The following is a 26,394-nucleotide window of genomic DNA, read 5'->3' on the forward strand; positions in this document are numbered from 1 at the left end:
CGATCTCTGCCCCCCTGCCAACACTCCTTGCGTACGGCCTGAGAGATAGGAGGAGAACCACTGTAAAACAGTGCCTCCCACTCCCAACCCCTCAAGTTGTCGCAGCAGGATACCATGGTCGATGGTATCAAAAGCCGCCAAAAGATCCAAGAGGACCAGAACAGAGAAGTGTCCCCTGTCCCGAGGCCTCCAGAGATCATCCACTAATGCGACCAATGCTGTCTCCGTGCTGTACCCCGGCCTGAAACCCGATTTGTATGGATCCAGGTAGTCTGTTTCCTCCAGGACCAACGGGAGCTGCCGAGCCACCACGCTCTCAACAACCTTCGCAACAAAGCGAAGGTTGGAGACCAGACAAAAATTATTCAATATGGTTGGATCCAAGGCAGGTTTCTTGAGGAGGGGTCTCACCACCGCCTCCTTCAGGGCAGCAGGGAAGATCCCCTCCCCCAAAGATGCCATTATTATTGCCTGGATCCAATCACCTGTCACCTCTCAGGCCGCATAGGCAAGCCAGGAGGGACATGGGTCCAGTACACACGTGGTGGCACTCAGCCTCCCCATAATCCTGTCCACTTCCTCAGGGGTGACAGGATCGAACTCCTCCCAAATCACAAGACCAGCTGTCTCCTCACCGTCTGACCCTGCCCAGTCAGAGTCCAAACCATCCCGAATCTGAGCGATCTTATCCAGCAGATGCTGACTAAACTCCTTGGCACGTCCCTGCAAAGGATCTTCCCCTGCCCTCCAATTCAGGAAGGAGCGGGACACCCTGAACAGGGTGGCCAGGCGATTATCTGTGGACGCGATGAGGGCGGAGAAGTGTGCCCATTTCGCCGCCTCCATCACCACCAGATAAGATTGTGTGAACGATCTCAATTAGAAACGGTCAGATTCGGAATGACTGGATCTCCAACCGCTCTCTAGGCCTCTTCTATGGCGCTTCATCTCCCGGAGCTCCTCCGTGAACCAAGGAGCCAACCGGGATCTGCGTTGAGTCAGAGGCCGCAAATGAACGACATGGTCGAGTACCCCGGAGGCCGCCTTGTGGTCTGGTATCTATGGCACAGGTTCCAGGGTTCAAAGGCTTCTACCTGGGAATGAAACAAAAAAGCACCCCTAAAAGTACAGTATTTTTCAGAGTATAAGACGCACCTTTCCCCCCCCCCAAAAGAGGGTGAAAATCTGGGTGCTTCTTATACTCCGAATGTAGCCCAGCTTCTCAAACGGAGGTTTCAGAGGCTGGAAAAAAGCATCAGAAACGAAGCTTCAGAAAAGAAGCCCCCAAAGAGAGCTTCAGAGGCTTTTTTTCTGAAGCTGTTTCAGAGGCTTTCAGAGGCAGGAAAAAAAGCAAAAAAAAGCAAGGCACAGAGCTCACAACCAAGGAACCTGTTGCTAAAATTCACCTCTGGGAACAGCTGATTGGGGGTATTCTGGGAGGCCGAGCCACCTGCCAATCAGCTTTTTTCTTATTTTCCTCCCCAAAAACTAAGGTGCGTCTTATATTCCAGTGCGTCTTATACTCCGAAAAATATGGTAATCCTTTAGACAGATTTGACAAAGTATCCCTGAGGCTGTTAAAGAGAGAGTTAGGGGGTTTAGGCCTCTGGTGCAGCAGTGAAATCTGGCCAGATCTATCCAGCTTGCGCGATCTGGTAGGGCTGGTGGCGGGAGGCTCCACCCACCCACCAGGACGTCATCACGTCCCGTTTTTGGCCCTCTGTGCATGCGCAGAAGAGGCGCGCACGCTCACGTTTCCGATCCGGTAGCGAAGGTAAGTGCATTTTACCCTTGCTCTGGTGGTCATTTTGACCCATGTGCAGCTGTACTGAAAGTGTAAGTTTTTATTCCAAGCTCCTTCCATTTGCCTAAATTGTCCTTTGAGGAACTCCAGATTATGCAATCGTAATGCTGGATGTAATGTTCTAGTAACAGTCTGGTTAGAAGAAGCAGGATGGTCTGACTCACAGGCTTTGAGAACAGGACATCCTCATGGTTATATAGCACAAATGCCTAAGGTTGCTTGGCGAATTTAAAATGCATTGATGGGTCAAAGATGCATTTATGTATAAAGTCTTTAAACCCTTGGTAGCCTAAACAGACATCCTGCCCATGTATGTTTTCAAAGGCTGAGTTTTTCAAATCCCTTACATTGTGCAATTGCAAAAAACAGGTTTTAAAAATGTATCTGAAACAAAGCCTAGTTGATTTCCCTTGAATCAAGGCATTTTTATTCACCTTAACATTTTAAATTCACAGTATACTTCTTATTGCAATAGATGCATTATTATTATACTGTAGTGATGTAATAATTACAATTTTTTAAAAATATCCATTAAAAAAAGATCTTATGGGTACCTCTTAAAATTTTGAGTAAAACATGGCATAGATACCTTTAAAATGAATAAATGCATAAGTAATTGCAAAATGAAAAAAGCAAAGATTGCATTTACCTTGTTCTTTAAAAATAATATAGTAAATGCAATGTATTATTACAGTATATAATAACAGGAACAATCTTTTTTTTTCTGCCACCAGGGGGTGCTGTATTCTTTTGCAAAAGGCAAAAATAAAGAGGTGGAACATTATCAAGCATTGTTGAAAATTGAATGTGCATCCACAATGGAACGGAAAAGTTTGACTAACAAAATAATTATTTGGTATTTCTTTGAATATATGGATATACATATGTCTATAATGCACTGCAACTATAATGTAGGAGTTAGCTATCACATGTTCCTCCAACAGCCTTCCCAAATGTACTGCCCATCATAACTCTCAAATTCTTCTATTATCATCCCCCCAGCTAAAGGTAAAGGTAAAGGTTCCCCTCGTACATATGTGCTAGTTGTTCCCGACTCTAGGGGGCAGTGCTCATCTCTGTTTCAAAGCCGAACAGCCAGCGCTATCTGAAGACATCTCCGTGGTCATGTGTCCGCCATGACTAAATGCCAAAGGCGCATGGAAGTAGAACGCTGTTACCTTCCTACTTGCATTTTTTACATGCTTTCGAACTGCTAGGTTGGCAGAAGCTGGGACAAGTAAAGGGAGCTCACCCCGTTACATGACACTAGGGATTCGAACCACTGAACTGCCGACCTTTTGTTTGAGAAGCTCAGCGTCTTAGCCACTAAGCCACCGCATCCCCTTAGCTACTGCTGTCATATTCATAAAGAAATCAAATATCGTTTTAAACATATGACCATATTCTTGTTAAATGATTTGCTAAGTTCAGTTTCGTGTGCGCTGCGACTTGCAGTCAACAAGTACCTTACCCCTGGCTATTTTGTTGTATCTCTCAAAGATTGGATAAATCCTTCTGTTTTTAAAAGAACAGATGAGTCAAACAGACTCAAAATGGCCCTATAAATTATTTCTGACAAATAAAAGGAGAGAACACTGGGGTTACTAAAACAACAGCTAACCATTTGATGCCCCTTCCAAAATGTGGCCATGACCCCTTGACTTGTCAGAATTGGTCAAGCTTTCCAATTGTTGTTTTTTTAAGAACAATGAAAGGAACAAAGGTGTTTAGTGGAATTTTCCTGGGCAGGAAACACGGCAGCCACCGGAACCGTGTAGGGCCTTTTAATCATACTGAGAAATATGCAAACAAATTAGATGTCATAAATATTTGGGGGGAGAGGACTGGGCTTCCTTCCTCCTTAAGCTCATTTTCCCTCTTTGCAAAGCCAGATTCTGAATCAAGGAAAAGGGAGGGGTAAGGGGGGGACTCTCCTCTCCTCTCCTCTCCCCTGTTAAGTATGACTTTCTAATATATTGCTTCTCTTTTCCTACAATATTCCCAGGGTTCTCTTTCTCATTAGCAGAATCTGAGAGCTAAAATAAGCGTAGCAGTAAATGTGTCTCTCTTTAATTTTTGCTTTATTTTAATAGTTAAGAGCCACTGTGAGAAGCTCTGCTTTTACTGAGTTCATGGCACATGGGAAGGTAGGTTCTTTTTAAAAAGTGGAGTGATTTATTCTCTGCCTTTCAACATTTACCAAAAGAATTAAATCTTTTTTTAATCTGGCCCTGCTAGAAAATCACGCCCATGTGATAGCTATTAAGCCCCACTAGCATCAGTTAGCTTCAGGAGCAATATTCATCAAGCCCACCACAAATTAGAAAAAAAAATTGCTTTTTTTCCTCCAATATCTCATATTCTTTCTAAACATTTTCACACACTCAAAGACAAAGCTTTGAAGGTGGTTGACGGGCATCTCCAGGGTGGGTCAAAAAAAGACAAGATGGCAAGTGGTGATTGCATAATCAGAACCTTTGGGTTTTTTTTAAAAAAAATGTGTGTTATGCACATTTTTAAATTTTTAAACATTTTTTAAAACCCTGCATCTTTGATTTGGCTGACATCTTGATTTTTTTTTTTGATCCCGCTGCAGACCCCACCAATGGTGGCAATCGGAATGGTTTCATTGTGTACTTTTAGCAGTGCCCACAGTCAAATACAGTATGTGGTCTCTCTCTTTTTTTTCCCTGGCATTTTTTATTGTTTGTATGCTTTGTTTTTTGAGGAGCAGGGCAAGATGGGAAGCAAGCAAGGGACATGTCAATGTGTTAATATTTGAAATTTCTTAGAAGCTGGAAGGCAAAATGTATATGGATTTATGCACACTGTGTAGAAAATGGAAAGGGAAATAGTTTGCTCATTCTTTTAAGACTAGAACTTGAGTTTATTGAATGAAACAGCATGTGGTGAGAATTAGGAAATATTTTTTTCATACAGTGCTGAATTAACCAATTGAGCTTGCTACCACATGATATTGTGATGGACATCAACTTGGACAACTTTAAATGAGGAGCTGTAGCAGACAATGCAAATCTTCCATTCAGGATATGATTCAAAACTGATTTGGTCAAGTATCTGAACCGTAGGAACCAGACTGGAAGCAACCCCTATTAGACAGATTCATGGAAGGTAAGGTTACTCATGGTTACTAATAATAATGGATAAATTGTCTCCAATAATCAGAGCCAAATAACTTTCATGGCAGTTGTTGAGGAACTCAAAAAGAAGGACAGTTTCCACAGATATCTTGTTGCCCATTCGTGAAAAGAGTATTGGGCTTTATGGATTGATGGTCTGATTAAAAAAAAATTGTGTACTCAAGATAAGATAACATATACACCTTTACAATCAGATCAGAGCAGATCTTATGCTTCCAATGACAAAAAATATTACAAGGACTAAAATTACAGTTGTAATCAGAGTTATATTATCTACTTTCAAACCAAAAGGAAAGAATAACTAATACAAGTCCAGACCTTATTCATATTCACATCCCAAACTATTAGAGGTCCATAATCAACTTTGATTAAGTGTTTGTTGAAACATTCCATTAACAGTTTATATTAGTGGGATGACGGGTGAGAGTTGATCCTGAGTTAAGAGCTCAGGGTACAATAAGGAGGCAGAATGTTGGAAAACAACCATTCCCCCTTTAGAGAGAAATAGATAGTAGTGATTTTTAAGTGACTTGTACTTCCATACCTAAAGTATTTGCCAATCACATTCATAAGAAAGTTCTTATTTGCTCCAAGTTTGTTGATGGGAAACAAAGTATAAGAAAATAATGCTAAGAATCTCTAAGTCTGATTCCAATAACAAGTACTATGGTCTTTTGCTGGGGTCATTCGCACAGCCTCTTTGCAGAGGCTGAAGAAAATCATGTTACATAGTATAGACATTGCCCATACATCGTGCCCTTAATATACATTCAGAATGGGGCTATGCAACGCTGCTCTCCATATAGCTCCACTGTGTGACACAACAAGGACAGTTACTGGCTGAAATTCAAACATTGCCAACCATGGGGAAAATCACCACCAATCACTGTAGAGAACATATAGTGATGCTTCTAAGGTCAAGCTGCTCCAACCAATCAATTTGTTTTCTATTTGACCTCCAAAGATTAGGTCAACTATTGACCTAATGGCCACTAGATGGATGTAAAGAGACTGTCTTTTGGAGTCCTGATTGGAGCAATGTATAAAATCCCTGTAAATGCAGTGGTCTTCTGGCTTAGTGCAGCCCAGATGTAGGGATCTGATAAATGGTTTTGGAGCTGGATCTCACAAAAAGTGTTTTGATATGATTCTGGGATGCTCTTGGGTACATAGACTTAGGAGAGGGGAAAAAAATATGTGTGGTTGTATGTTGATGCCATACCTGCACCAAGTTATGTTTTATGTTGAAATTAACCTCTTAGAGAACATCCAGTGAGAATGGAAACTGAATTTAAGGAGTAAAAATATCTTATTGTCAGGGTACAAAATGTCTGATTACTCTTACTCACTCTCTGGTTGTAACTTAAAAATTCTAGTTTTGGAAGTGAAGTCACTTTCCATTATATTTTCGATAAATAACACAAATTTAACATCCCTAGCCCAGTAGTCTCGATCTCTGCCATTAGCTTCAGCCATTAACTCACTTTCATCAGATCCCGGTGATGTTCCAGTACACTGCAGGTGGTCTGCCAAGTATCCTGATAACATTCCCAGGGGTCCACTCTATGATGAGGAAGAAATTAGAAAAATCTGATTCAGCAATCGCAAATAACAATTACAATTAAAAATATCAATATATATATATATACCATTTAATTGCATATTTCATCTGAAAGGAAGTCAACCCTGAATGTGAGGCAGTCTCTTGCCCCTTAAGAAATCAGAGAGGGGGAAAGTGCACTTGGTTCAGGTTCTCCATCCGTCAGTTGAGGTGTGCTTCTCCCCATTGATATCTGTTTGGGGAGGGTTTTCTCCCTCCAATCAAATGTATCTGATCTATTTGTAATATGTAAAAAGCAGGGGTGAAATCCAGCAGGTTCTGACAGGTTCTGGAGAACCGGTAGCGGAAATTTTGAGTAGTTTGGAGAACCGGCAAATACCACCTCTGGCTGGCCCCAGAGTGGGGTGGGAATGGGAATTTTGCAGTATTCTTCCCCTGGAATGGGGTGCGAATGGAGATTTTGCAGTATCCTTCCCCTGCCATGCTCATCAAGCCACACTCACCAAGACACACCACACCCACCAAGACACACCACGCCCACTAAGACACGCCCACAGAACCGGCAGTAAAAAAAAATGAATTTCACCACTGGTAAAAAGCTAAGTAGGAAGATATCATCCTGAAAGGGCTAAAGCAAGTTTTTAAAAAAACATCCCAAGAAACACTATGAAAAACCAGGTTCATATGGTTGCTTAGAGCAGGGGTCTCCAACCTTGGCAACTTTAAGACTTGAATTCAACAGAATTGAAGTTCTGTTTCAGAATTGGGAGTTGAAGTCCACAAGTCTTAAAGTTGCCAAGGTTGGAGACCCCTGCTCTAAGCAACTATATGGAATGTCCATGAAGTCATTAGTAGCCAAACTCAACATGAAGAAAACTTTTCATTTACATTTTATGGATTTGTCTATATACAGTATGTACTGGACTGTGGCCACAATCCCCTCCCAAGGGCAAACCAAGGAGAAGATGAAATGACTACCAATTGTAGAATTGTGTTGCTGACAGAGTGAAATCAACTGGTAGCAATTTGGTTGCATACATTCTTATACTGGGTTTATGATACATTTTATGCTTTGCTGAATTGGTTTTGCTGTATCATTACACTGTTTGCTGACTTCAATTTTGGAGGGCAGAGAGTAGCCTGCCTTTCTATAAGCTGGCTTTTGAAAAATAATATAAAAGGAACAGATACTGGGGCTAGGAACATCTTGAAATGTGTAATAGAATTTACACCAGTTCTACCAATTTAAAATTAAGATGATGAGTAGATTTCATAATGGACTTGTCATCTGATTGCAGGATAGTCTACTTGTTCCTTGGCAAAAACTTGTTTAGATCAACTGGAAAATGCTAACTGTCATTTCTTCTTTATCAAACATGACAGAATATGTAGTAATAAATTGTTGTTTATTACAGCAACAATCCTGTCATGCTTGTAGTCTTTCGATCAAACTAATTGTACCAGAGTTTTTCCAATAATGCTGTGTTATCATCAAATAAAACCGAGCTGCCTTCCATCCTAGGTATTTAGATTCTTATTTCTAATAGCAAATATTAGGGTCTACTTCCTCTTGAACAAATCTAGTTTCTGAGTCAAGCCTTCATGTCAAAATTTGAGGTGAGATGAGGGAGGAATGTGGAAAATGTGTGACATTAACCCACACAAAAACAAGGAAAGATCCAGCACAAGCATGCTTGCGCTTAAATGTGTATAGGAATTGGTTTTAAGGAAAAGGTGATGGTTGCACAGGGTACATGTTAACATCTCCTTTCTTTGTTAGATTTATATCCCACCTTACTTCAGAACCTCAAGATGGTATACATAGGAGAAGGAAGCCTTAATTTCTCCACAACATCAGTGAGGCCAGAAGTAGGTTCTACTTACTGCCGCTACTGGTTCGCAACGGGAGCACGCGTGCACACTTCTGCACATACACTTCTGTGCATGTGCAGATCATCCGTGATGACGTCCAGCTGGGTGGGCGGAGCCTCCCGACGCCATTACTACCGGTTCGCAAGAACCGGACCGAACCGGGACCAACCCACCACTGAGTGAGGCATGTTGGGTTGAAAGAGAGTGACTGAACCAAAGTCATCCAGTGAGTTTTGTTGGCTGAGGGTGGACCCTAATGATTACAGGTAGTCCTTGGCTTACATCATTCATTTATTGACCGCTTGAAGTTATAGTGGCACTAAAAAAGTGACTTTGACTATTTTTCACACTTATGACCATTGCAGCATCCCTGTAGTCATGTGATCAAAATTCAGATTATTTGGCAACTGACTCATATTTATGATGGTTGCAGTGTCCTGGGGTCATCTTATAATAAAAATAGCAATAGTTTTTGTGACCTTCTGGCAAGCTGGGAAAACCAGATTCACTTAACAACTGTGTTACTAAGTTAACAACTGCAGTGATTCACTTAACAACTGTGGCAAATAAGGTCATAAAATGGGGCAAAAGTCACTTAACAAATGTCTCAATTAGCAACATAAATGTTGGGCTCAATTGTGATCATAAGTTGAAGACTACTTGATGTATGAGACACTGAAATATGGAACGAAGATGACAACCTCATATAATATACTATGTACATACAGTATGTTAAATTGCCACAATATTAGCATATTATCTCAGTATGAGAGACAACTCTAGTAAGAATGGATTAATACAGATGGATTTGGATACTGACAAACTATATACTGTATTTTTCGGAGTAAAAGACGCTCCTTTCCCCCCCAAAAAAGAGGGTGAAAATCTGGGTGCGTCTTATACTCCGGATGTAGCCTTGCCCAAGCTTTAGAAAGCTCAAACAGAGCTTTCTAAAAAATCCTCTGAAACAGAGCTTCAGAAAAAAAGCCGCAGAAACGAAGCTTCAGAAAAAAAAGCCTCCAAAACAGAGCTTCAGAAAAAAAGCCTCTGAAACTTGTTTCAGGCTTTTTTTCTGAAGCTCTGTTTCGGAGGCTTTCAGAGGCAGAAAAAAAAAGTTTTTTCTGAAACAGAGTTTCAGAGGCTTAAAAAAAAGCAAGGCGCAGAGCTCACAACCAACAAACCTGTTGCTAAAATTCACCTCTGGGAACAGCTGATTGGGGGTATTCCGGGAGGCTGATCCACCCGCCAATCAGTTGGCATGCTGACTACTAGTACATTTCCAAAGGAATAATATTCCTAGAAAATACATATTTAAAAGGTTGTAAGAAGAAATAAAAAATGATAAAAAGGGTGGTGGGTGGAATTCGATTGCTTTATACAAAAATTTGACCAAATAAGGAACAAACAGTTATGCTAGAATATGCCTATCCTGGTGTTCCATATTTGTTTGTTTTACAGTGTTTCTTAGCTTAAAGGAGCTGTGGGAACTGAATCCTACATTACTGATTAAAACCTGACCCCTATTTGGCTCCATGTTTTATCAGGCTCTTATTGAATCAAACCTATTAGGTAGGTGGCCTTCTGGGTTCCTATCCATCTCCACATGGTACAGTTTTTGAAATCCTGCCTCCTCATTCACCCAGTTGTATCCTATGCAAGAAGTAAAGCAGTTATACACTGCAGCTATGCCAGTTTCTCACATTTGGACAAGTCAGCAAGTGTACTGTGAAAATATGCCCAAATCCCCAGATTCTCCATTACCAGCCTCTTTTTTTAAAAAAGCATCCAAATCTGATAGGCCAAGCTAGCAGTACCAGCTCTTAATTGAATACTTGATGAACTGCTAAATTGAGCTGTTTCTCAAACATGTTCTTAGCAGCCAATTTTTTTTTCTTATGTTCTCCATCTGAGGTTCTCTGAGATGTGAAGTCGCTAATTAAAGCATTCGCTAACAATGTTGCTAACTGCTCATTCATGCAAAAAAAAAAAAGGCTATTCAAGATAACTATGGTGGGGAGGGGTTAATGAGTTAATCTAAGGTTGAATTACTTAGTAAGACTTCAGTCTCATGACTCCAAAAGAAAACAATTAGACCAAGCCTGAAATACCTGCAAATCTTGCTATTGAAATAGGCCAAGCCCTCAGGGGTACATGAAATGAGAGGCCTGTTTTGCTGGCAACACGAAACATTTTCAAAAATGTGATCATGGATCTAATCAGGGGTAGGCAAGCTGTGGCCTACAGACTTCACACAGCTCCCAAACCTTTGAAAAATAGATCAAATTTAGGCAGTACAATTTTCAGGTTAAATTTTATATTTGCTTCCTATGAGAATCCAAAGGGTTTTTTTTCAAGAGGCAAGTGGACTTTCGTTGAAGACATTTTGCTTCTCCAGATCAAGAAGAGCTGAAAAAGCTTCTTGGATGAGAAGCGAAATGCCTTCAAAGAAAAACCAGAAAGTCCAGTTGCCTCTTGAAAAAGCACCTTTGGGACAACCATGACCTGGATGACTGAGAATCTCCATAGACTTCTTATGAGAGGATTGCCTATAGATGTAGACTTTGTATTGATAAATATAATAAAATATGGGACTCATTGATGTCAAATATGGAAGGTAAAAAAAGCATGCTATTCAAGTATATTATAATATATTTTACTAATTTTCCATTGTATTTTTCACTTATTTTTAAGCACTTGCTATGTGTGTGTGTGTGTATGTCCGAGGGGAAGCTTTATCTTTACCTATGTATTTTTGATGATGTATATATCTGGGTTTTTTCTGTTATTTTAAAAGCAATAATTTTTTTTATTAAAAAATAGTTCATGCTGTCTGATCATACTTGGGACTAACAAACCACAGATCCTAATTAGACCTAAATGAATGCTTTCATGTATATTCTAGTTTGGCTGCCTCAAATCTGATTCAAAGCAACAAGCTACTAATATGCCTATCAGTAACTTCTTGCTTTGGGAAGCTTCTGTGAGGGGTTATTCCCAGTAAAATCAATGTGCATTTGAAAGAAAAAAAAACCTGTTCTTGCAAGAGTGGTTGGTGCAAACTTTATGCCAATTTAGGAAACCTTCGGATATGTTGACTTTACTTCCCAGAATTTGCATGACTATTGGTTCATGATGCTGTAGAAAGTTAGCACCCACCCTTCTCCTAGAAAAATGAAATATTCTAGGAAATATTAAAAAGGCAAAATATTATATTTCCCTGATGAGAAATGAAGAAACATGTTTTTTTTTAGGCAGGAAGCAGACTTACTCTTAATAGCTCGCACCCTCCTCAATAGCCACAGCAGATGTCAGCACGTAAGAGATAAAGAGATGGCTACGTCTATTCATAAGCAAATACCCTCACCCAAGATCCAACAAAGGTGGAATTAGCCCTCAGCCATAATAGGAATTGCCCAAAGCCCCTTCATTACATCATCACCCAGCAAGATTCAACCAAGCCTGGGACACAAGGCAACCTACAAAGTTACCCCTGCATGGCCCCATGGGAGTCTGACAACCAATCAGGATATCTGCCCTTACACAGAAACAGGAAGCTCCAAGGCAGGGCCCAAGAGAGGGTATAAATCTCTCTTTCTCTCTCTCACCCATGTGCTCAATTGCCCAGGACCTCAAACTATGTGGTTCTGCTTCACCATTAAAACCATCCTTCCAAGCAGTCTCCATGTTTCTAGTGTCTTTCTCCCCACTTGGAACTGAACCCAGACGGACATTTCTTCCAACAATGTTGAAGACCATGCATGTGGAGGTTGCCCAAGCTGCTGAAGGTATATTTCATTTCATTTCAAATGTATGTATTCACTCACTTAAGAACAATTATAAAGAAAAGAAAACTTCCATATCTCCATCAGGCTTTAAAGACTGAAAAAGTTGTCTTCTTGTTGCATCTGGCATTTTAGTTTGCGAACCTGCTGCATGTTAGCATTTCATAAGAGAGAACTATGTTCTGAATCAGAAAACCATGGATCCCCGACCCTGAACCAGGGACATTTGCTGGAGAATCAGAAGGTCAATGACAACTTGCAAAGCTTGACTTCACAGTCAAGACAACTGCACAATCAAAGCACTGCCCCTTTTTATATCTGTAATATAAGCAACACCTGTAAAATGAGGGGTAGGGCTTTGATCAGACAGTTGTAGCCAATCATCTGGTCTTTTCTTTAAAGACACTGCTGATGTCCCTGCCATGAAGCAGCTTATCCTGAGTATCTATGGAGATGTTCAATCATCCAGATCACAGTTGTCCCAAAGATGCTTTTTCAAGAGGCAACTGGACTTTCTGTTTTTTCTTTGAAGATGTTTCGCTTCTCATCCAAGAAGCTTCTTCAGCTCAGACTGGATGGTGGGGAATGGAATGGGAAATACTTATCCTGAGAACCACACAAATAGCAGAATTCAAGCTACTGCAGAGAACATGAGTGATGAGGTGTGCTATTATACCTTATCCAGTCAGAACTCTGAACAGCCAACTGACACATTGCCAGGCGATGCCGGCTGGAAACCAAACCCTGTAAAGAAATACATATCAGAATTAATGGAGATTCTGGATTACTAGATTTTTTAATGGTTAAATTAAGGAATAACTGCTTTATTAGACTTGGGCTTCAGAGTCCAATTCGAACTCATTTATTGTGATAGTTGCTGGGTAAACTTAATGTTCCTCAGTTCTCTAATTCAGATATGAGCAGTGCCAAACAATCATGAGACATGATGGACTTTGGCCTGGAACTTTCCTAAATCACATTGCTAAATTTCAGCAGCAAACTACCAAGAACAGAAGCGAAGATTTTTGCCAATATTGGTAGGAAAAACTAGAAAAAATACAGGTTCAATGCAGCATTAAAAAACTGCCATACTCTTCAAATGAATCCCCCAAAGTCTCACTCTTGCCATGTCATCATCTTTGCAGATTTTGCTGCTCCAACTAATTTTTGAAGAACAGTCCCTAATACATATATATATTCTTTCCTATCTGTTTCTAGATTGCCAGTGTTACTTATAAGCTACTTAATCTAAAATCAACTAACTATAGAGTGGTCAAATGTCAGAGAAAAAGTTGGACACCTGCATTTCTGATAAATATGTAGGAAGGGAATTTCAGGTGGTTAACCTTGTCTTTTAATGGCACAAAAAATAAGGGACATCTCCATCTGACTTTACAACAGTACAGAATTACAAAACAAAAATGGAAGTGAAATGCTTTTTTTTTTTTTTTTTTTTTTTGCTCAGCTATGTGTGATCTTTTTAAATGGAGATGGTAACAGAAAGAAATCTCCTGTCTGTGAAGGATTACTTCACTCTGTTGCATTACGTACTATGGGCATGTTTGATGAAAACAGTAAAGGAGGATCTCTTGCTCCTTTCCCCAAAGACTACTACAGCTAGTTGATAGGGATCCTGTGGGAATTAAGTGATAATTTTAAAAAATGAACTATCGCATGATGACATTGGCATAGAGCATTGTGTTTGGGATCATAATTTAAAAATCAGAAGAAATGACAAATTAATGAAGAAAAAAAATCATTTAACCCATTAAAGCTTGCCACGTTCATGCTACAGATTGCTTACGCTAGTTGCCTTCTCCAACTACCTGAAAAAGGTAAACATTTTAATTAAGAGTTTAAGCAACAGATGTCACACTTGTTCATCTTAAGGTGCCTAGTGTCCATTCCCCACAGTTGTGATTATCTTTGTGAACAAGGAAGAAAATAAAAAAATAATACACCTACCTGTTTTCCATATGAGTCATGTACAGGTGAGACTATTCCACCAATGACGATGAATCTTCCTGTCTTGTGTAGATAATCTCGGGCTCTTTCTAGTAAAAGAGAGACAGGAAGGAAGAGAGGCACGAATTAACACTTAAACTCTGATCACTGATGAAAAAGCCAGCAAAATGAATAGAAATATGTTGCTGTTCAGGACAGGCTGTTCTTCCAAAATGGTTCTCAGTTACCATAAGAGAGCCACTGACTCTGATGTGCATGTAAATTTATAGGATTCATTACCATGATTCATTTGGTCATGAATCATATATTTAGTTCCTCATTTTAACAATTCAATTATTGGTTATTAACAACCTTCATCAGCCTAAAACATCCACATTGGTTCCTCAGAGTAGATTCAATGCTATAGAGAGTTTTTTCCCGAACGCCATCACTCTGCTAAACAAATAATTCCCTCAAAGCTGTCAAACTATTCACTAAGGCTGCATTACTATTACTATTACTCTTCTCATTGTTCCTATCACCCATCTCCTCCCACTTATGACTGTATGACTGCAACCTTGTTTCTTGTATCTTTACGATTTATATAGTTTTCTAATATGATTTGATTGCTTATTTGTTCCCTATGACTATCATTAATGTTGTACCTTATGATTCGATGAATGTATCTTGTCTTTTATGTACATTGAGAGCATATGCACCAAAGACAAATTCCTTGTGTGTCCAATCACACTTGGCCATTCTATTCTATTCTATTCTATTCTATTCTATTCTATTCTATTCTATTCTATTCTATTCTATTCTATTCTATTCTATTCTATTCCTTTCCTCTGAAAGTCTATACTAGGGCACAATATAAGGAGTTTTAAAGCCTTGGGTACAAACATGACAGTGTCTTCAAAAGTTGTTGCCAGATTAGAATACTTAAGGTAATAGAGAAATTATCAAATAACTGCTTTCCTGCAGTGTGCTCATGAGGAACAGCTTTATGGGTTGCAAGTGGGCAATCTTATGAGTTTTCTTCTTTTTTCTCGAGAATCTTTGGTGGCCAGTATTTGCTGTCTGGCCACCAATCTCCACTGCCATGTTGTCTCCGCTCCTTCAAGGATATCAAGTTCACCATGAAATTTTTGTGATTTGCTTGTGAGTTGGATGCTGGGAGGGATTTCAATCAAGATCACAAGTTTAATGCAGTCTATATGGACAAAAGGTTTGCACATTATAAGCTTAATTTCTTAACCATTGTCAGATGTTGCTAATTTACAGTTAAAGATTTTCTGAGCAACAGGATAAAAATTCCACTTGATGAGTTATTATTCTTTCTGGATTACGAAGATTTTGACAAAAAGCTTGAAAAGGAATCAATTCAGGAAAATTTAAATTGGATAAAGGAAATAGTTATTTTGAAATATTATTTTTTATGAAAGTGCTTTTGAATAAATTGGAATTAAAATAAACAAGCAAATTGGAGTTTTATGAACATATTTTTGTTTACTGAAATATGACAATTGACATTCTCTACAAAACAAAAGATAAAAATAATATAAACCAGAATCTAATCTGACTTTAACTATGGAGATATTGACTATGATGCTGTCTGTAACTATGGAGTGCAATGAGATCAAAATGTTAAGGGCACAGGAAAACAAAATAGAAAAAATAGGGATGGAGAAACTTGCCTTTTTTTTTTCTTTGTTTGAGACACTTTTGCTTTTAGATTATAATATAATGACAAAGACCAGAAGGGCAGCAAAAATGAAGGAAAGGAGAGAATCATTAAACTATCTGCAGAGAGATAGCAGCAGAGATATCAAATATGTTTTGTGCAGAAAGTGAAAGATTTTTTAGAAAAATTTAAAGAAAATTAGAGGAGATTCAAATATCAGATGTGACTACACAAAACTTCAACAGATGCAACAGGAAACCGAAAGGGATAATATTGAACTAGGCAGCTACAGCTATCAATTTTTGTAAAGTTTTGGCTTTATTATAGATTACAAATATTTAAAAAAATATAAATGAAGGAAATGCTCCTCAAAATAGAAAAAAAGTCATTATTTAACAAAATTAAACCAAAATTTAATTTGTCTACAGGAGACACATAATAGAAAAGTGGACCTAAAGTATTTGATTTATAAAAATTTAAGGTGAATTTATTTCAGCGGAATAAAAAAAAAGAATTTGAGTGGTTTTGTACATAAATCCCCAACTAAAACCATAATTTGTGTTGACTGATGAGCTTAGCAGATTTGTTGGGGTGGAAGTTAATTTCCATGGGTTAGAATTTCAATATAGGAATTTATGTCCAAAACAAAGACATAGTATTCTTTTACAAAGAACTTATGAAGAGATTAATAGGTTTTTCTAATGATAATGTATGCTTCATGAAGGATTAGTCTAGAGTGATCTATCCACAACTGAGTAAAAAAAATTTTTTTGGGAGGGGGATATCAAAATCACTCAAGGCCAATTACCAAATATTTTCTTTGATTTGATGGACAGTTTAGGACCAGTTGATATACGAAGATAGAAAAATGGCAATTCAAGAAACTATACTTACTTTTCTGAAAGGTGTATCTATTCTTTTCAAGAATAGACTTAAATTGTATTTCAAAGAATGTGGTTACTAAGCTTTCTAAAATAGAAATATTACCTTTTTGTTTTCGGGATGATACTCCTGTGAGTCTGGTTTACAAATATAAATCTAGTTCTTTTAGATGGAGACTAAATGAAATGTTATTACAATAGCGGAGAATTGTAAAAAGAAATTAAAATAACTTTTTGAAATTTTGGTAAAGGCACAGATTTAAGAATCGTTTGGGATGCAAGTAAAGTTTTTGTTAAATAGTCTTAAGAAGAAGAGGAAATTTTAAAAAAAAAACTATTTTGAATTAAATAAATGGGAAAAAAAAGAAAAAATAAAGTTATTTCCAGAGAAGATACATATTTCTCAACAAATTAAGCATTTACAAAATGAGTATCTACCTTAATAGTAAAAAAAATGTAAATAAAAATGAATTATGTAAAGCAAAAAAATGTATTTGCAAATAAGACAGGGAAGTGGCTAGCATATAAATTATGAAAAGAAAGAAAAAGAAAGAACATGATATTGAAATTACAAGAGGCGGATACTCTATAATGGACCATGAAACCATACAGAAGTGACATCTCTCTGGAGAAAGTAGATGAATAATCTAAAGAAACAAAATTTACTGAAGGTTGCAGAGGAACAGAGACAGATTACGAATGGACCTATAGCAATAAGGGAAGTTTTGGAAGCTATAAAAAAGATTAAAGTAGGAAAAGTGCCTGGACCAGACTCTTATAAATGTCTGGAAGATGAACATTTTCAACATTTTACTGTTTAAAATAAACACAATAAACTCTGTCCTACAGGGGAGAAGATAGAGAATTTTAAAGAGGCCAAAACAACATTAATACTTCAAGAGGGATAATAAGATTTGTCTTTAATAAGAAATTGTAGGACAATATCATTACTGAATAATGACTATAAGTTGTTCATAATGATTCCAGCTAATAGAATGAAAATAATTTTTCAAGAATTTATTCTTGAGGATCAATGTGGGTTTTTACCTAAAAGATAGTTAAAGGACAGTGTTAATAATGTGTTAGACATTTTATAACATTTGGAGCATCATAATAAAAAAAACAAGCTGCATTGATCTTTACAGATACAAATAAGGCCTTTGACAATCTGAGCTGGGCTTTCTTGTTCAATGTTTTGGAAAACATATGAATTTTGAAGAGAACTTTATAAAATGGGTAAAGTAGATTTACATTTCACAGAAAGCAGAAATAATTGTTAATGGAGAACTAACAAAACCCCATGAAATAGAAAAAGAAAATGAATAGAGGGAGCCCACATTCTTCTCTCTTATATATTTTGGTTCTTGAAATTCTGAATAGCATATAAGACAGAATGAGAAGATTGTGGGGGGAAAGTTTTTTTAAAAAAACTTATAAATTATGGGCTTTGGCAGAAGACTTGCTGTTGGTTTTGAAAGAACCTTTAGAGGGAATTGAAATATTAATGGACAAATTATAAGAATTTGGTGCATTAGAAGTTTCAAGATCAATAAACAGAAGGCAAAGATGTTAACAAAATATGAAAATAGAAGATCAAACAGATTTGATGAATAAAATGGGTTTTAAGATTGACATATATGAACTACCTGTTATTTCAAAATAACTGTTAAGATATAGAATGAAGTTTAAAAAGACATGTTAAGATGGGATAAACTATAACTGTCATTGCTGGGGAGAATTTCTGTGATAAAAATGAATGTGTTGCCTATAATGATATTCTGTTTCAGAAAAGACATGTGTTAAAAGCGGATGTACCATTAAATAGTGGTAGAAAGATATATCTAAATTTGTGTGTCGGGGGGGGAAATGTCGAGTTCAATATAAGATATTACAAGATGGAAAGGAAAGAGGAGGATTGGGTTTACCAGATTTAAAATTGTATTTTGCAGCTTGCTGTAAGAGTGGATGTTGCTGAGAAATAGGAAGCTTTGGAATTAGAGGGACACGACCTGAGATTGAGAATAGATACAAACCCAAAGGTGTTTTGGGACCCAAAAACACCTTTGTGACTCTCAGTAGAAAAAGGATTTTATAGACAGGAAATAATAGGCAAACATAAATGGCTAACTTTCTGTAAGAGACTAAAAAGGGAAGGGAAGTATAAAATAAAATCAAGGCAAGAACTGGTAGGAAGAGATATAGATGTCAATGGTTTTCTTATTTACAATTATTAGAGAGATGATAGACTAGTATATAATCATTGTAGACAAAGGAATTTATGATTTTGAACACTGTAAAACAGACTTTGAAACTAAAATGTATAAAAATTTATTGAAATTTGAAATGGAAGAAGAATAACTGAAAGAATATAATAAGATGGGCTAAAAAATTGGTTATAATAAACAGATGGAACACTGCAAAACTATGGAGTTGAAAGGGTTGAAATTTACACTATTTTATAATCTTAAAGCTTATAAAATGATGTTCCATTGGTACATGCCATCAGAAAAAATTGTCAAGAATGTCATTAATAAAAATTATATATAAAAAACAAAAATGATTAAATACATGGACAATGAGTAATTGCATTTTGTTGTATTTTCACTGTTATGAAATTTAAATGTAAATGGAATCAGATTGGTTAGTTGTGTTCCAACATGTTTATTTGTCTAGTACCATCTTTTTTAGAGTGAAGCCCAATCTATATGTGGACTTTATGTGCCTCATTCCTATTTCTTTAGTATCTTTTTGAGGCAAATGCCCAAAATTCTATATATCATTCAAAGATATATAACATTCAAAATTATATACATAAAGGTCAATATTTTGTGCCACAACATGTATCCCACTGAACCATCTTTGCCATTTTATGAGCTTATAAGTTTAGCTCAAGTTTCTTTCTTTTTAATGTTTTTTATTACCATGAATAATTCAATGTACATCTACATATGTGACCATTGGATCTCTGACCCTAATTTTAGAGAATAAACATCGTAAAATACAGCAGCTTTAATACAGATTCATGGAAAACCTATATTCTTTTGGAGCTGGAAGAAGAAGCAAAGAAATTTGGGGATCACTTCTTCAGGTTACGTATTCGTGCTTACAGTGGGAGCTGGCATGGAATAAATTCTTTCAGCTGAAAAAGTAGAGTTGCTCTGTTTCTCATCTCTTCAACCATTGCAATTGATAAATCGGTTGAAAAAGCAAGAAGTCACTTAGATCTGATTTATCAGCAAAGATTACGCTGTGGTCTTCTCCATTTTTTTCTTTCTACCAGGACGCCATTCAACTATGCATAACTGTCCAGTGCAAAAGACTCCTGGGTCTGTCAAGACAGTGCTTCCTTCAACAAATATAATATTTTAAATGTGTGCTAGGCATAAATTGAATGGTTACTGAATGATTTCTTGTTCTAGTTTCCAGTTTCTACAGCTCGCATTACCATGCTGTGATCATGTTGCACTGACTTTTCTATTAGCTCAATTACAGCACTGCCTAAGCATACCATTATATTGTTAAAAGGGAAGGAAAATTATTCATCACTCTACAAAGACTACTCTAATTCTACTAACACAGTAAGCCTAGCCTACTAGTGAATGTAGGCTTGCCATATTGGCTACAATACGACTTCCTGGATTTTAGAACATTTGATGGAGCAGAAAACAGCAATAGAAAATAGTAATTTTCAAGCCATAATGCTGAAAGGACAGGAGTACAGTAATTGAAGCTTGTCCAAATAAGAGTGATGGCAGATGAAGGATAATCAGCCAGCATGGTCTCAACAATAGGAGTTTTATGTGTGTTGCAAGCCACATCATTTAAAGGATCTGTATGAATGAAACATATAATTCTTTAACTAACTGGGTAGTGATTTAATTGTTTTCATTAAAATACAGTAAACTTTTGATATAACGAAGCTCAGTTTAAATATAAGACAAAATGTGTTCTGTATTTTACGCATTCATAAACTTCCATTCACTAATTAGTAAACACTGGATTTAACAGACACCTCTTTCCCCAATTCCTTTATTAAATTGAGGGTTTAATGGTAATTATTTTAAAAACAATCAATTATCAAACAAAGCAAACACAATGATGTAATCTTTCCAGAGACCTATCTAGGATCTTGTGAAATGAGGAAATAGGTTAAGTGTATCTTTTCCCCATATATTTCCCATGTTATACCATTTTTTAAAGTATCTCATGATATTCTGGTCTAAAAAACTGACTGGTAACTTTTCTTATTTCAAATAGATATTCAAAGGTTGTGTCCCATATATAAGTTGTGAAATGGAAGTCCCAAATATATCACAAAATGATCTCAGTGTATGGTTATTTATCAGTTTCCTATGTGCTTCCCATTTGTATTTCTTTATTTCAAAGTCTCTTTCACCTTGACAATGTGGCTCCTGCTGCTTTAAAAGAACAGCTGCATTTAGAAGGCTCAGGTCACATTTTTCAAAGTGTGATACAGTTCTTAGCCTCTGTTCTCATTTATCTCTAACACAGTCCTTTCAATATTATTTTTAATTAACTCCTTAATGTCTGAAAGCCACATGGAATAAAACAAAACTACTTGGAATGCTCATTTTCCCAGCAGCTGTTCACTTTTACCAACTATGTAGGACTACAAAAGGTTGATACAGAAATAACCAAAACATCCAAGGGAGCCACACTGTAGATGCTACCCATTCAAAGAAAAAACTCATTGTGACTTATTTTATGTAATAATAGCAAAACATCTATGAGAATCACATCCTGTTACAATTCCAACCAAAGATACATAGATGTTGAAAATGGCATAGATTACTTACATCTGAGCTATATAAAATGATCAGGCTCACCAATCAAGATGAACTCAAAAGCTTTGAATGTATGAACAAACAGAACAGTGCCAAGAACGATATTCCACTACCTATTCTGGCCAAAGATCCCTATAATCTGAAAACAGAATGGAATAGAAATTGCAACTGACCAAGGAAGACTTAACTAGGGCTTGATGCAAACAGCAAGACATGTTACAACTTATTCTCCATAAAAGTAACATGGCTATGACAATTGAACAATCAAAGCTGAACAAAGACAATTTGATGTTTTTGAACTAGGGTGAGAGAAATTGTTTGAGAATACCATAGACCACAAGAACAACAAATCACTTAATACTAGATAAAATAAAATGAGATAGCTGTTCACTGGACATGCTAATAAAAAAATTAAAGCTTAGATGAGAGCTGGTTTGGTGTTAAGGCACCAGGCTAGAAACTGGAAGACTAGGATTTCTACTCCCATTTTAGGCAAAAACCAGCTGGGTGTCTTTGAACTAGTCACTCTCTCTCAGTCCTAGGAAGGAGGCAATGGCAAACCACTTCTAAAAGATTGTCCAGGCAGTCTCTGAGAATTGTGCATGATTAAATAGAAGGGGGGAAAAGGCTTAGGTGTTTTGGATATATACAGTAATATGGAAGTCAGGTCTACTGAATATATCTTTGAGGGCAATTGAAGAAGGCAGCAACTACCATTGATAATCCAAGCATGAGCTGAAGCAAATTCTGGCAGATTTTTCTTTTTCTACTTGTCCTGAATTTCTTTAAAGGGCACATTACCTCTGTCTAATGTAAACTTGCTCCTACAGCTGTGGTGTCATTATGTGGTGAAATTTTCCGGAACTATTGCAAGAATGTATTTCTGCTAAGAATAATTTTTACTACCTTTTTTCACATTCCTCTAATAATGAACAACCTGATTCTGCATATAAAAATGTGCAGTTTTGATTTACCACTGCATCTAGTAAGTCTTCCATTACTTTGATTTGTGGTCTCCTCTTGAACTTCAGACTCATGTTCTTCTGGCATCTTTCTTAGTTTTATAAAATATATAAACTAATCTGAAGAATGTTAATCTGCTGGAAACTGCATCAAGGTTTTATATTCTGATATAATGTTCCAATAAAAGATATTTTTTAAGTCCATATAACTCTGTTCATAAGTCTCTTTGACAGACTATCCAAGGAAAATAGAAAAACAGGGCAATTTCATTCACATTTACTTTTCACTAGAAAGCCTCATGAAATAAGATTTATTTTGTCTAATACATTTCTGGAAATGCCTGACTTTCCTTTATGCATTCCTTTTTCTCCCTGCTGCCTCATACAAGATCCATGTGTCACAGCTTGTCTCAATACATTTTCTCAATTTTTAAAATAAATTTATTGTTTTATCATAGACAATAAAATATAAAACAGTAAAACAAACAAAATGAAGCAAAACAAAAATATACATTCAACTCTAACAACAACAACAGATTCAGGCTCAACCCATCCAAGACCAAGTGATTGTGGTTTCCGGCGTCCCGATATAGCCAGTTGGTGTCAGCACTGACTATTGGAGGCGAGTCGTTGGCCCCCACAGAGAGGGTTCGTAACTTGGGTGTCCTCCTGGATTCACGGCTGTCTTTAGAAGAACATCTGATGGCTGTGGCCAGGAGGACTTTCTATCAGGTTCGCCTGATTCGCCAGTTGCGTCCCTTTCTGGATCGGGACTCCTTATGCACGGTCACTCATGCCCTCGTCACTTCCCGCCTGGACTACTATAATGCTCTCTACATGGGACTCCCCTTGAGGAGCACCCGGAGGCTCCAACTGGTCCAGAATGCGACCGCGGGGGTGGTTTTGGGGGCAACATGGCGCTCCCATGTAACACCTCTCCTTCGTGAGCTGCACTGGCTCCTGGTGATCTTCTGGGTGCGCTTCAAGGTATTGGTTACCACCTTTAGAGCGCTCCATGGCTTAGGACCTGGGTAACTACGAGACCGCCTTCTGCCACCGATAGCCTCTCACCAGCCAGTACGCTCCCACAGAGAAGGGCTCCTCAGGGTGCCGTCGGTCAAACAGTGTCGACTGGCGGCCCCCAGGGGGAGAGCCTTCTCTGTGGGAGCACCTGCCCTTTGGAACGAGCTCCCCCCGGAGATATGGAGGATCCTGGATTTACACACTTTCTGCCATGCCCTCAAGACTTTTTTATTCCAACAAGCTGGGCTGGCCTAACTCTTTTTAATTTAATTTTAATTTACTTTTTAAAAAGGGGTGTTTTAATTAGTATGGGCCAAGTTTGTTTAATATGTTTTAAATTGTTTTTAAATTTTATACTGTATGTGTTTTATCTTTGGCTGTTCATCACCCTGAGTCCTTCGGGAGAAGGGCGGTATATAAATCCAAATAAACCTAAACCTAAACAACACTTTTTTCTCAATTTCTGATCAAAAGAATCTAATAATCCCACTCTCCAATTTCCCCAGGAATGTTAGAAAATCTTCTTCACTCTCACTGTTCAGCTGCTGAAGAATATTATTGTCTCAAACTTTCTGATCAACATTCCATCCACTTCATAATCACAACCTGAATTTTGCATAATTTATATGATTTGAGGCTAAGACATACCTTCAGGCTCTATAGCAGGGGTGTCAAACTTGCGACCCGCAGGTCGGATGCATCACGCGCTGGCCATGCCCACCTCCAGTTTAGTGAAGGGAGGGAAAGTCATGATATGTCACGTGATGACATGACGACCTGAGTTTGACACCCCTGCTCTATAGTTTAGGTAAGAACATCTTCTTTCTCTGTGATCCTTTAAAAGAAGGATGAGGAATAATTAAAAACCTCTCTAGTAAGCCACTTTTCCCAATAATTACAATAGGCTGTCATCAGTCAGATTGAATCTTCTGAGCCCTCCTAGGTCTATCCAGCTGGCAATTTCTAAGACTTCTCCCTTCCCTCAGTTCTAAGAAAAGAATAATCTGCTTTAGATCTTTCTGCTGAAACCCCAGAAATACAGAATTTAATAACCCTTCTGCCAATACTGATAAACAAGTAATAGCTTTATAATTGCAGTGATGTGGTCATGGGGAAGATTTTAGTGATAAATTTCTTTACAAAACCAAAGTACCCATATTTCTAAATGGAAAAGGGGCTTATTAGGGAAGACAACAGGTACACATAGAAAATTCCAAATAAAATAATTTTAGTCAACCAGGCTAAATCATTTCCTTGGCATAGTTTTGTATAAAGTCTTGGGTTTGAAACACATGCTGTACCTAATGGCTGGAGAAAAATTGTTTGCTTCTACAGTTTCAAGTATTCATTCTCAATTTTACATAATGAAGGGCATAAATGAAAAGCAACTTCTTTGGGAAGACTGAATGTTGCCTTGCAATTCAAGAATGATATTTCATCTCCAATATATTTAGGGAACAAAACAGAAATTATCTAAGATGTAAGTTCACCTGCTAACTACCCTTAGTGGAATGACAAAGGTATAGCCTAGTTTTTACCTGTTGTGCTTTTATGTAAATGTGATTGCATTGCATGGGAGAAATAAGTTGAATCCCACCAAGCCAAGGGAGCCGGCATAGGGTCTGTTTCTCAGATGCTTCAGGAGATACTATGGTACCATATTCCAAATAGAGGTTGATTATGGTTATTATCATTTTTCTTATACATAAAAATATATCCTGTACCTTCATGCCATGCAAATCATAACATAACATACCATACCGTACCACACCACACTACACCAAACCATATCACAACATATCATACCAAGCACAAACACCATATTTACTGGTATCGGTACAGCCAAAATACAGGTGAAACTCGAAAAATTAGAATATCGTGCAAAAGTTCATTTATTTCAGTAATGCAACTTAAAAGGTGAAACTAATATATGAGATAGACTCATTACATGCAAAGCGAGATAGTTCAAGCCTCAATTTGTCATAATTTTGATGATTATGGCTTACAGCTCGTGAAAACCCCAAATTCACAATCTCAGAAAATTAGAATATTGTGAAAAGGTTCAATATTCTAGGCTCAAAGTGTCCCACTCTAATCATTTAAGTAAGCCATAACACCTGCAAAGGGTTCCTGAGCCTTTAAATGGTCTCTCAGTCTGGTTCAGTAGGAATCACAATCATGGGAAAGACTATTGACCTGACAGTTGTGCAGAAAACCATCAATGACACCCTCCATAAGGAGGGAAAGCCTCAAAAGGTAATTGCAAAAGAAGTTGGATGTTCCCAAAGTGCTATATCAAAGCACATTAATAGAAAGTTATGTGGAAGGGAAAAGTGTGAAAGAAAAAGGTGCACAAGCAGCAGGGATGACCGCAGCCTGGAGAGGATTGTCAGGAAAAGGCCATTCAAAAGTGTTGGGGACTTTCACAAGGAGTGGACTGAGGCTGGAGTCAGTGCATCAAGAGCCACCACACACAGACGGATCCTGGACATGGGCTTCAAATGCCATATTCCTCTTGTCAAGCCGCTCCTGAACAACAACGTCAGAAGTGTCTTACCTGGGCTAAAGAAAAAAAGAACTGGTCTGTTGCTCAGTGATCCAAAGTCCTCTTTTCTGATGAGAGCAACTTTTGCATCTCATTTGGAAACCAAGGACCCAGAGTCTGGAGGAAGAATGGAGGGGCACACACTGCAAGATGCTTGAAGTCCAGTGTGAAGTTTCCACAGTCTGTGTTGATTTGGGGAGCCATGTCATCTGCTGGTGTTGGTCCACTGTGCTTCATTAAGTCCAGGGTCAACGCAGCCGTCTACCAGGAGATTTTGGAGCACTTCATGCTTCCTTCTGCAGATGAGCTTTATGGGGATGCTGACTTCATTTTCCAGCAGGACTTGGCCTCTGCCCACACTGCCAAAAGT

At 37.8% G+C, this 26,394-nt stretch overlaps 1 protein-coding gene across 1 annotated transcript in view; it reads right to left on the minus strand.

The window, feature by feature from the left end:
* NMNAT2 (nicotinamide nucleotide adenylyltransferase 2) overlaps positions 1-26,394 on the minus strand; it is an 83,613-nt gene that overhangs the window by 16,143 nt on the left and 41,076 nt on the right. The window contains exons 2-4 of the mRNA XM_070939275.1: positions 14,146-14,234; positions 12,857-12,924; positions 6,450-6,528 (exon numbers count right to left, since the gene is read on the minus strand). Of these exons, the coding sequence (XP_070795376.1) occupies positions 6,450-6,528; positions 12,857-12,924; positions 14,146-14,234 (236 nt within the window). The remainder of the gene's footprint in view (positions 1-6,449; positions 6,529-12,856; positions 12,925-14,145; positions 14,235-26,394) is intronic.

Source organism: Pituophis catenifer, unplaced genomic scaffold (assembly GCF_029215685.1).
Source record: "Pituophis catenifer annectens isolate HBS135680 unplaced genomic scaffold, rPitCat1.0.hap2 SCAF_3, whole genome shotgun sequence".
NCBI classification, from domain to species: Eukaryota; Metazoa; Chordata; class Lepidosauria; order Squamata; family Colubridae; genus Pituophis; species Pituophis catenifer.